Source organism: Rhincodon typus, chromosome 37 (genome assembly GCF_021869965.1).
Source record: "Rhincodon typus isolate 14 chromosome 37, sRhiTyp1.1, whole genome shotgun sequence".
NCBI classification, from domain to species: Eukaryota; Metazoa; Chordata; class Chondrichthyes; order Orectolobiformes; family Rhincodontidae; genus Rhincodon; species Rhincodon typus.
The window spans coordinates 10,683,444-10,695,878 of record NC_063368.1 but is presented as its reverse complement, the minus strand read 5'-3'; the positions used below and the strand labels follow the sequence as shown (position 1 = coordinate 10,695,878).

Below are 12,435 nucleotides of genomic sequence, written 5' to 3'. Positions count from 1 at the left end.
ATCGAGAGCTCTCTACATCCATCTAAACCAGCCAGAGGGTATCGAGAGCTCTCTGCATCCACCTAAACCAGCCAGAGGGCATTGAGAGCTCTCTATATCTACCTAAACCAGCCAGAGGGCATTGAGTGCTCTCTACTTCCACCTAAACCAGGCAGAGGGCATCGAGAGCTCTGTGCCTCTATCTAAACCAGTGTTGTCCAAAAGAATTAGAATTAGGTTTATTGTCATGTGTAGTCAAGTTGCAAAAGAACAGGAATCCAGTGAAAAGTGTACAATGATGCCAACACACGATGTCATCTTAGGTACAAAGTACCTAGCTACAAAAAGTAGAGAAAATAAAGAAAACTAAGTTAAAGAAAACAGTCCGAATAAGCAGCAAATGGGCCACCGAGAGTGTGCCTTACTCTAGAAGAGTAGAAGACACTAGAAGACACCCGACACGAGTTTATAGTCCAACAGGATTATTTGAAATCACAAGCTTTTGGAGCGCCGCCCCTTCATCCTGCACTCCAAAAGCTTGTGATTTCAAATAGACCTGTTGTTCTATAACCTGATGTTGCATGGCTTCTGACTTTGCCCACCCCAGTCCCAACACCGACATCTCCACGTCAGTGAGATAGGATAATCGGTGACCATCAGAGTCCTGCAGTAGTTCATTCGATTGAGGAACCAACTCCAGTCTCTTGAGTGATCAATCTGTCGCCACAACAGAGGTAGAGGAGTAACAATCCATAACCGTTAAAAACAAACTATCACCTTGCTCCATCTAACTTTGTGGTAAAGAGAAACACCATGGAAGGAAATGAAACCATGTTGAAATATTTCAGTTGCTACACTGCACCTGAATTTTGGGTAATTGTGAATAGTTGCAATAGCTACATGTATTTGACAGAGCTGCTGTGAGAGTGCACTGCGCAATAGCTCCCCCCTTCAACCCTGTGTCTCAATTCTCGTTCATCTCTGTTACAAGATTCACATAGCCCTTAGCATGTATTTTGTATCATAGCATAGAATCCCTACAGCATGGAAGCAGGCCATTTGGCCCATCCAATCCACACCAACCCTCTGAAGAGCAGCCCACCCACCCCTCTATCTGTAATCCTGTATTTCCCATGGCTAATGCACCCAACCTTCAAGTCTTTGTGACTGTGGGAGGAACCTGGAGCACCCGGAGGAAACCAGCACAGACTCAGGGAGAAACATGCAAACTCCATACAGAGAGGCTGGAATCGAACCTGGGTCCCTGGTGCTGTGAGGCAGCAGTGCTAACCACAGAGTCAGATGTGAAGGCAGCAGTAGGTCTGGTGAGCATCAAAATTCCTTGGGATAATGCTGATCAAAGCCACCCAAACAGGCAGTTACCAAGAGATCTGAAGAAAAGTTATTTTGGTCTCGAAACGTTAACTCTGTTTCCCTCTCCAGGCCCATTGAGTTTCTCCAGCATTCTCTGATTTTGTTTCAGATTCCCAGCATCTGCAGTAGTTTGCCAATGGTCTAATATTTCGCATTACTGCGCTGGAGTGGCATTACAGGTCATGAACTCAGAATCCCAGAATTCCTACAGCATTCTGCCCATCTTGTCTGTACTATCTGAAACAGCATTTCCCATAGAGCCGTTCTTCCCTTTTCTCCGCCTCATTATTTTTAAGTAACAGTCAAGCCACAATTTTCTCTCGGGTGTGCGGGGGTGTGGTGGGTGCAGGGTTGGGGCACTCCTTTCAAACTGATCTGACCCAGAAGATGTGCAGGGGTTCAGAAGGAAGATCTAGAATTTGGTCCCAGTCCTGTACTGGGTTAATTGGATCGTTACAATGACGGTAAATGTAACTGAACACAGAAGACCAGCCTGCTAGGGTGCCTGTCCCTGATGGAAACTTAAGATCGTAAGAAACAGGAGCAGAAGTAGGCCATTCAGCCCACTGAATGCTCTGCTGTTCAAAAACATCATGGCCAATATGATTGTGGCCTTGACCCCACTTTCTTGGCTGATGCCTGACTGCCTCAATCGAAACTCTCTTTAAATCAGCCTCTGTTGCTCTTTGAGGAAGAGTTGCAAAGATTGATGACCCTCCAAGGGAGAAATTCTGCCAAATCTTCATCTTAAATGGCAGACAACTTTACCTTTAATTGGAGTCTTTTAGTTTCCCTTCAGGTATTCCGCATTTTAGACTGAAGTAGAGAAAAAAATTTGGTCTCTCAGGAACCCAAGGGAGATGGAGCACAGGGGGAAAGTGGACTTGAATCTACAGATCCCTCACGATCATAGGAAATGGAAGAGCAGGCCAGGTTTTATCATTTAAAACAGAAACTGCTGGAGAAACTTGGCAGGATCTCTGAAGAGAGAGAGAGAAAGAGGAGCTAACGTTTCGGGTCAAGCGACCTTTCTTCGGAACTTCGAAATCCGTTCTGGAGAAGGGTCACTGGACCCGAAATGTTAACTCTGCTTTCTCTCTTCACAGATGCTGCCAGATCCATTGAGTTTCTCCAGTAATTCCTGCTTTTGTTTCTAGCATCTGCAGTATTTTGGGGTTTTTTTGCCTACTCTTGCTCCCAATTTCTTAAGTCTGCCCTCAGTGAATATTGAATGAGAAGAAAGTTATGTCCATCTCCCTCATCTCTCACACCAGTGCGTGGCCAAAGGCCGAGATGTTTGTTGGTGGCTAACAGTGGAGGGGGAATGAAGGAAAATTGGAGAACAAGACAAAACACCTCTATATGCTATTAATAACATTCTTTATTGCAAAACCTGAATGAACTGATATTTGCCTCATGATTGTGCCTCATTATGTAACTTCTAGCTCCTGGAAGCTTCGATCACAAGAAGTTCTTCACTATGGTGGGTCTGAAGAAGAAGAGTAGTGAGGATGTGAAGAAAGTCTTTGAGATCCTTGACCAAGATAGGAGTGGCTTCATTGAAGAGGATGAGCTTAGGTAAGATCCAATTGCATCAGTGAACTAAACTCTGACTCTCAGCAACCTTTTAGACTTATGTTTCTCTACATGGCGTTACAATCTGGCGGGGAAGGGGCAGTCAGCTCCTGCATTGTATCTCTGGCATTAAAATATAACAGAATTTCTTCAACTGGCTTGTGGGAAGTGAGCTCATTGTGCTAAATTGCCAAGTTAGGACTCCATCTTGTCAATTATGTTAAATTGGAACGAGTTATAAAGAAAGGCTGGATAGTCTGGGACTTCTTTCACTGGACCATACAAGGTTGAAAGGCGACCTTATTGAGGTTTATAAAATAATGAAGGGTATAGATAACATTAGTTATAGGTGTCTTTTCCCTAGGATGGAGGATTTCAAGACTAGAGGGCACATTTTTAAGGTGAGAGGAGAAAGATCTTAAAAAGACATGGGGACAAATTTTTTACACAGAGGGTGATTCATGTGTGCAATGAACTTCCTGAGGAAGTGGTCGATGCGGGAACAATTACAACATTTAAAAGACATTGGGATAGGTACATGAATAAGAAAAGCTTAGAGAGATATGGGCCAGGAAAAGGCAGGTGGGACTAGCTTAGTTTGGGATTATGTTCGGCATGGATTGGTTGGACTGAAGGGTCTGTTTCCATGCTGTATGACTCTGTGATATTAGCTCGAGCAACACCTCACTTTTCAGTTATTAATTTCCATTACAGGCCCATCCAGAAGGAAAATCCAGTAAAACTGGTGAATGAGACACAGTGTGGAGCTGGAGGAACACAGCAGAGGAGCAGGAAAGTAAATGTTTCGGGTCAGGACCCTTCTTCAGAAAAGCCATTTCTGAAACAGGGTCCTGACACGAAATATCAGCTTTCCTGCTCCTCTGATGCTGCCTGGCCTGCTGTGTTCCTCCAGCTCCACACTGTGTTAATCTCTGACTCCAGCATCGGCAGTTCTTACTATCCCTGGTGAATGAGACAAACTGGTTGGATGTCAAAATGGAGATCTAGTATGACTAATACATTCATTTTCAAGAATTACTAGTTTCTTTTTTTAAACTTTGTTTCCCTTCTGGATACTCGTAAAAAACTAGCAAATAGGACTAGTTCAGTTTAGGAAATCTGGTCGGCTTGGAGAAGATGGGCCAACAGGTCTGTTTCCATGCTGTATGACTCTATATGACTCTACATATATATTTGAATGTCCAGAGCAGACAAAGTATACTTTGCAAGAAAAGACATTTCAAGAGTCCCATATAAAGATTTGTATCAGAAGACTGTTTGACACAGTGGAAGTATAGGAGCAGGCCATTCAGCCCTTCAAGTCTGTTCTGCCATTCAGTGAGATCATGGTTGATCTGCAGCCTAACTCCATACACCTGCCTTTGGCCCATATCCCTGACTACTGTTGCTTAACAAAAAGAAAATATGTATTTCAGATTTAAAATTAACAATGGATTAACATCCACAGCCATTTGTGGAAGAGAGTTCCAATCATCTATCACCTTTATAGCAGGAAGGGGAGATGCCTGGAGTTATTGACAATAAGTAGTATTCTTGCTTTCAGGTGGCTCAGTGGTTAGCGCTGCTGCCTCACAGCGCCAGGGACCCGGGTTCGATTCCACCCTCGGGTGACTGGCTGTGTGGAGTTTGCACATTCTCCCCGTGTCTGCGTGGGTTTCCTCCCACAGTCCAAAGATGTGCAGGCTAGATGGATTGGCCATGGGAAATTGGCCGTAGTACCCCGGGGTGTTTCGGTCAGATGGCTTAGACTTGGGAAATCAGGGTTAGGATAATGGGTCTGGGTGGGATGGTCTTCGGAGGGGTCAGTGTGGACTTGTTGGGCTAAATGGCCTGTTTCCACACTGTAGGGATTCTATTTCTATGAAAGATGTGTAGGCTAGGTGGCTTAGCTTGGGAAATGTACGGTGTGGTGGGTTTGGGTGGGATGTTCTTTGGAGGGTTGCTGAATGGTCTGCTTCCACACGATTGAGATTCTATGTTTTGTGTGTAGAAGTGCTTCCTAGCATGAATGGCCTCACCCTAATTCTCAAACAATGCCGCCTAGTTCTAGAATCTCCAACAAATAGAAATGATTTCTCTTTATCTCCCCTGTCTTTTCCTGATAACATCTTGAAGAATGCGATCAGATCACCCCTTAATCTTCTAAAATCCAATCCGTATAATCACTCCTCATTAACTTAACCCCTAAAGTCCAGGTAGCATTCTAGCAAATTTGCGTCATTCTCCCTTCAAGGCCCATATGTCCTTCTGACATTTTATTGTTGCCACATGTACCTACATACAGTGAAAAGCTTTCTTGTGAACCCTACAGGCAGATCATAACATACAAGGACGTACAGATCATAGGGTGCTTAGACAGAGCAAGGCGTACACACAGCTGCACAGGAGGTGCACAAAGCAAGATCAACATTAGATTTGAATTTTGAGAGGTCCATTCAGCAGTCTAATAACAGTGGGGAAGAAGCTATTCTTGAATCTAGAGTCATAAAGTCATAGAGATGTACAGTATGGAAACAGATCCTGAGGTCCAACTCGTCCATGCCAACTAGATATCCTAAATAAAGCTAGTCCCATTTGCCAGCATTTGACACATATCCCTCTAAATCCTTCCTATTCATATATATATCCAGATGCCTTTTAAATATTGTAATTGTACCAGTCTCCGCCACTTCCTCTGACAGCTCATTCCACACACGCACCACCCTCTGTGTGAAAATGTTGCCCCTTAGGTCCCTTTTAAATCTTTCCCCTCTCACCTTAAACTTATGTCCTCTACTTTTGAACTCCCCCACCCAGGGGAAAAGACCTTGGCTATTCACCCTATCCATGCCCCTCATGATCTTATAAACCTGTTATAAGGTCACCCCTCAGCCTCTGATGCCCCAGGGAAAATAGCCCCAGCCTATTCAGCCTCTCCCTATAGCTCAAACCCTCCAACCCTGGCAACACCCTTGTAAATCTTTCCTGAACTGTTTCACAACATATTTTCTATAGCAGGGAGACCAGAACTGAACGCAGTATTCTAAAAGTGGCCTAACCAATGTCCTGTACAGCCGCAACTTGACCTCCCAACTCCCTACACTCAATGCACTGACCAATAAAGGGAAGCGTACCAAATGCTTTCTTCCCTATACTGTGTACCTGTGACTCTACTTTCAAGATACTATGTACTTGGTGGTATGTGTGTTTAAGTTTCTGAATCTTCTGCCTGAAGGGAAAAGTTGGAAGAGACTATTCGTAAGGTGTGATACCCTGATCTGCTCACAGTTCTCCAAGTGAGGACTAACCAGGGTTTTGTATAACTGCTGCATAACTTCTGCATCCTTGTAGTGCAGTCCCGTCGATATAAAGGTCAGCATTTCATTAGCTTTCCCGATTATTTTCTGCGCCTGCCCATAGCATTTTAAAGATCAATGCACCTGAACCCCCAAGTGAATTTGAACATCCTCGCACTACAACAGAGAGGAGGGGGGGGCAGCAATGGAAGCTGGTGAAGGTAGATTGAGCAACAGAGATGTGAAAGGGAAATTGCAGCGAGTAGTGAGTGTCAGGGGGTTGGTTCAGTTGGCTTGATAGCAGCAACAGCATGGGGTTCGCTCCATGCCCTGGCTGTGTTGACTTGCATTACCTTGCTCCATTGTAAAATCGCAGCATTTGCCATGAACCGGTGACCCTTATATCATCAGGGGCGCTGTCCGAAGAAGAAATGATTGTCAAGGAAGAGAGAATTGGAGCCCAACAAGTTTAGGAAGCAGTGGCTGTACATTGTCATTTACATCTGTGTTTTGTTTGTACTTTGCCCTTTTCACAGATGTGTGCTAAAGGGCTTTCATGCGAATGGAAGAGAACTCTCTGACAGCGAAACCAAGGCTTTGCTTGCAGCTGGAGATGAGGATCACGATGGTAAAATTGGAGCAGATGGTATGTATTTGATAGAGATGGATAGATCTGAGGCTTATATCATGGTGACAGCTATCTACCTGCCTGTGGAATTCTCCAACTGTATTATATACTTCACAAGAAGCTTGTGCTATAGATATTTTCTAATCAACCCATTCATTGATATATTACACACCTCGAGAGCAGATGGGACTTGAACCTGGACCTCATAGGCTAGAGGTAGGGACACTACCACAACACCACATGAGCCCAAATTGCTACCGTCATAACCCATTATTTTTTATTATTTTTATGTCGATTTGCTCAGTTGTGTCATGACTCCTCTGGAGCAAGCCGGACTTGAACGCAGCCCTCCTGGCTCAGAGATAGGGATGCTACCCACCGTGCCACAAGAGTCGGAGTTGACACAGTGACCCTAAGCATGTCAGTGCTGTGTCCCACTGCAGTGCCCCCGCTCTCCCAGCTGAGCGACCAATGGAGGATCACAAGGGGACAACCAAGCCCTGGCGCATTCTCCATGGCGATGCCTTGGCCAATCAGAGTGAACTTTCTCAGTTTGAATTTATCCAAAGGTTAACTGCCACAGGAATGTCTCTGTCAAAGAGAATCTGGTTACCAACAGTGCAGCACAGCTTTTTTCTCACTGCATTGTAAATTGTTGTTCACTTTGCGATTTGCTTTTCTTGTAAGGGTGGCTCGGTAAAAATCACAGTATGAAACCCAGGGCCCAATTTCCCTGTCCCATGTCAAGAGGCACTGACACTAGATGCAGGTGAGAACAACAAATAGAACTAAACTGGGGGTTGAAAGTCCATCAAGAATACTCAGGGAACTGGACAACAACCAGGAGAAAGCAACCCATCAATAACCCTCAACATTCACTTCCTCCAACACCAACACACAGTGGCACTAGGGTGTACCATCTACCAGATGTACTGCAGGAACTCAACTCCATTGAGATCACCTTCCAAACCTTTATCCTTTGGAAGGGCAAGGGCGGCTGATGTTTGGGGAGATCAGGACTTGCAAGTTCCCCTCCAAACCACAGTTGGGCCTAGATTTTCATCCAGAATCGTAGTGCATAGGTTTGGGAAGATTCCTGGCTCCATGACTTTTAACGATGGCCGCCCAGTTATTGGGTTTCAATCCATGTACAATGGGTTACATCGGAGTGGGCCTTCCCTGACCAAGAGCCAAGGGGTGAAGGAGAGTTGGGTGGAAGGGTTGTCTCCATGGCCCGGTGCTGTATTGACGTTTCAAAACAAAATGAAAACACAAATCAGTTCTCCAGCCCTCACCCTTCATATCCCCTCACCCTACCACACACTCCTCATGCCTCATCCTTGTCAACCACTTCGTTCCCCTGTACTGATTCTCTGTCACCCTTCTCACCCTCAAAGCTAATGTATTCATCCTTCATTGCCCTTCATACCATCCCAATCTCTGTCCCTCCACCTACCCCCTTGGCCCTTTCTAATCCCTATACCAACTTGGTACTAACTCATAACAAGCCATGAATGCCAATCTTTGCCCTTACGCCTACCTTGCCAACTTACCTAGTTTGTCCCATGGGCAGATCTCAGGATCTAAGTGAGGTGAATAAAGTTGTATTTAATACAGGTCTAAGTGCATATTGCACACTTCACTGTATTTCACAAAAAAAACTCATTCATTAAAACCCATTTACAATCTTTACATCCCTTCAACCACACAATGCCTTATCAGAAAAAAAATCATTAAGTGTGGAGTCTTTTGCAGCAACATTAGAATTCAGTTATAGTCCCATTTCAAAGAGTCTACAGGCACTTAGGGCTGCCAATCAAACTGTGAAATGGCAGGCACTCCACTGTAATAATGGATGGCTGGGAAGCTGGACATACTCTAACAACTCAGTAATGGAAACCTCTAGGCTACTGTCACTAGATTGAATGAGATAGACAGCAATTATTACTTAACATGTAAATATGTTAAAATTATGTAAATGCTCCATTTTTTTAAAGCTTAAATTCACCAAAGATCTTCAGACAGTACCTTCCAAACCCACAAGCATTTCTATCTAGAAGGACAATGGCAACAGATAGATGAGAATACCACCACCTTCAAGTTCCCCTCCAAGCCATTCACCATCCTGATTTGGAAATATACCGCTGTTCCTTCACTGTCACTGGGTCAAAATCCTGGAATTCCCTCCTTAACGGCATTGTGGGTCAACCCACAGCAGGTGGACTGCAGCGGTTCAAGAAGGCAGCTCACCACCACCTCCTCAAGGGGCAACTAGGGATGGGCAATAAATGCTGGGCCCAGCCAGTGATGCCCATGTCCCAAAAATGAATTAAAAAAATGGAAAGAGTTTCAAATGCCATGATAGCTCGCAACTCCTTATCTGTGTATGTTAGTCCATGTAACATGTACCACAGATAGTTGCGCTTTTGTTAAGCCAGATATCTAGAAGTTTATTTACAACACTCTTAGAAGATTGTGATATACATGCATATATACAGAGTCTGGGTTGCTTTTGACAGTTCCAATGAGCTTGACAGTTAACATAGGAGATAAGACCTGGAGTAGGCTATTTAGCCCCTTGAGCCTGTCCTGCCATTCAAAGCAATCATGGTTACTCTTTTATCTCTACTTTTAGCTATTCCAAACAGTATGTTATATCCCCGGAAAGGGCACATAACATCCCCCAAAGGTCATTTGACTTCCCTAGAGATGTCCCAGGACCGTATCAAAAATACAAAAGGTGCCTTGCCTCTGTAAAGATGTACTGTGACTAGCCAAAGAAAAGGCACAATGTTCAGCCCTGCTTTTACCAGGTCTGCGGTGCACGATTTGGGAAGGAAATCCGCTGCCCTTACCTGTACTGTCCTATGTGTGACACACAGCAAGGTGGCTGACTCATTAGGGGTGCATAATAAATGCTGGTCTAACCAGTGACACTTTCATGTCAGAAATAAATAAAAATAATGCGGACAATGGCTCAAAATGCGAAACATCCCACTCTGATGATTGTTTAAGCATTTTAATCTGATATCTTAATTCCTTATCTTTTACTCTTTTTTTCCCCTTCTCTTCTTTTGCAGAATTTGCAAAGCTGGTGGCTCAAGCATAAAAGAACTGAACCAAATCAATGCTCCTTTACCAGCTCCTACCCCTCCCCTAGCCATTTGAGTTCATAAAGGTCTCTATACCTGACTCTGGCCCCAGAGAAACCCTTGGTTAATTAATGTCCACACAGAGTTCCTTCTATTTATTTGTACATTTTATACTCGTGTTTGTGCCGGAAGGTTTTGTCAAACAAATAAATGTCAAAAGAATAATTTGGTCCGACAAATAATAGCGTCTGTGCGTTCTGTCTTCAATGGTCAGTTCAAGATAAACTTGCTCCAAGTGTTACCAGATTAACTGGTCGTCTAGATTTTGCACTGCAAGGGTCCCTCATTAACGGTGTTAACCTTAAACTCCGAATCTAGTCAAGGCTGCTCTCTCAATAGACAGCGAGTGAGAGACATAGACAGCTGGTGGTTTAACCTGAGGTTCATTCTGCCTCAAGCAAGAGGGGCAAGAGGTTAGGAAGGAAAATCCTTTGTGGATATCACAACCAGCTCAGGAATCAAACCCGCGTTGTCGACATTGCTCAAACCAGCCATCCAGCCAACTGAGTTGTCCTTTTTCACCTGATGTAGCAGGTGAATAAACACTTTCCTTCCCTTGTGTATAGCAGCACAGCCTAAGATTTTGCCTGTTACATAAGGTAAACCTTTCTGAAAATTTGTTTGAAAATGTATCCAGCACTAGAATTTCCATATAAAAGGAATTTGCAAGTCTTCTTAAACTACGAGTGTCTTTGCTTCCGATGTTAACAGTGGTTTTCTATAGAGGCGGTCCCCAATATTAGAATGCCTGATTTAACAAATGCACCTACTCACAAACGAAATCCCACACAGGAGTGTATTAATCTCAATGATCCAACATGCTCACACTGATGAACGGCTATTTTATATTGTACTGTATTGTGTTCTGATGTGCTCACAAACAAATATATGAATGTACACAGGAACAGAACCCATTTATAAAATGGATACTATCTGCATATGTTGGTCCATCTCACATATACCACAGATAGGTGCAGCTTTGTTGATCCAGATATCTAGAAGTTTATTTTCAACACTGTTTAGAAGGTTGTGATATTATAGACTCACATACAAAGTCTAGGTTCTATGCCTATTGAGCTACTGTACATTAGACACACATGTGGCTGACCTGAATGCATTACACACACAGAGAGTGACTGAAGAGGAGGTGGGCCTTTTACTGGATGCCATGTGTTGCAATGGCATGTAACTCTATGAAAAGAATTGGCCTCTTTGGTCTAGAATTGAAGCCATAACAAAACAATGTTTGTGCTGCCCCAGGAAGGATGGGAACTTCAGAATAGAGACTCAGGGACAATGCCAGAATGACAATGTCTCAGGAAGTAGGTCAGTTATCAAAGACTGGGATGAGGAGTAACCTCTTCACTCAGACAATTCCTTACCTGGGAGGGATAACGACGCTCATTGTCATGTAGCTTCAAGAACAGGGCCAAAAGATATTGGGGCACAAGGGGACATGAAGGATGTGGGGATACTGCATGAAGGTGGAGTTAGGTAGACAATCAGCCATGATTTTGTTCAAAGGCACAACAGTATCAAATGACCGACTCTGACATCGACTACTTATGGCATTCCTCATCAGGATTGTGTAGGATGTCAAGAGAAATTTGGATGCACCAAAATATTGCTGCCTTAGTGCATCCATACGTCAAAGGTCACAGATATATTGTAAGATCAGTCTTGGTGGGTTGCTACAACACATCCTGTGGATTGGACTTGTCGAACTGTGGTCCCGTGGAGCACACAGTGAGGGATTCCTGTGGGGCACAGTGAGCAGCCTCGCGGGGAACAGTGAGGGCTCTAGTGGGACACAGAGGGGGTCCCTGTGGAACACATTAAGGGGTCCTGGAGAGACACAATTTGCAGTGGCCCCCGTTGATCACTTGATCAGGATGCTCCAATTGGCTGATCAGGGATCTAGTGGAACCCTCCTTTCACAGTGACTGGTACCACTCAGATAATAATCAGATCACCCCTCCCTCTCACCCACTATGGAAATGGGGGGAAGGTAGTGATTGAATGAGTGAATAAAAGTTTGAGTGAATGAGTGAGAAAGAGAGAGAGAGAAAGTGAGTGGTGTGTAGGTGAGTGAGTAAGAGTGAGTGAGTGTGAGTGAATGAGTGAGTGAGTGAGAGAGTGGGTGAGTGAGTGAGAGAGAGAGAAAGTAAGTGGTGTGTAGGTGAGTGAGTGCGTGAGTGAGTGTGTGAGTGAGAGAGAAAGTAAGTGGTGTGTAGGTGAGTGAGTGTGTGAGTGAGTGAGTGAGAGAAAGTGAGTGGTGTGTAGGTGAGTGAGTGAGAGAGAGAAAGTGAGTGGTGTGTAGGTGAGTGAGTGTGGGTGAGTGTGAGTGAATGAGTCAGTGAGTGAGTGAGAGAGAGAGAGAGAAAGTAAGTGATGTGTAGGTGAGTGAGTGTGAGTGAGTGAGTGAGAGAGA

General features: G+C 44.3%; 1 protein-coding gene across 1 annotated transcript in view; it reads left to right on the top strand.

Moving 5' to 3' along the window:
* LOC109929934 (parvalbumin alpha) overlaps positions 1 to 9,961 on the top strand; it is a 32,877-nt gene extending 22,916 nt beyond the window's left edge. The window contains exons 3-5 of the mRNA XM_048617533.1: positions 2,799 to 2,931; positions 6,761 to 6,870; positions 9,933 to 9,961. Of these exons, the coding sequence (XP_048473490.1) occupies positions 2,799 to 2,931; positions 6,761 to 6,870; positions 9,933 to 9,961 (272 nt within the window). The remainder of the gene's footprint in view (positions 1 to 2,798; positions 2,932 to 6,760; positions 6,871 to 9,932) is intronic.
* Positions 9,962 to 12,435: the final 2,474 nt, after the last annotated feature.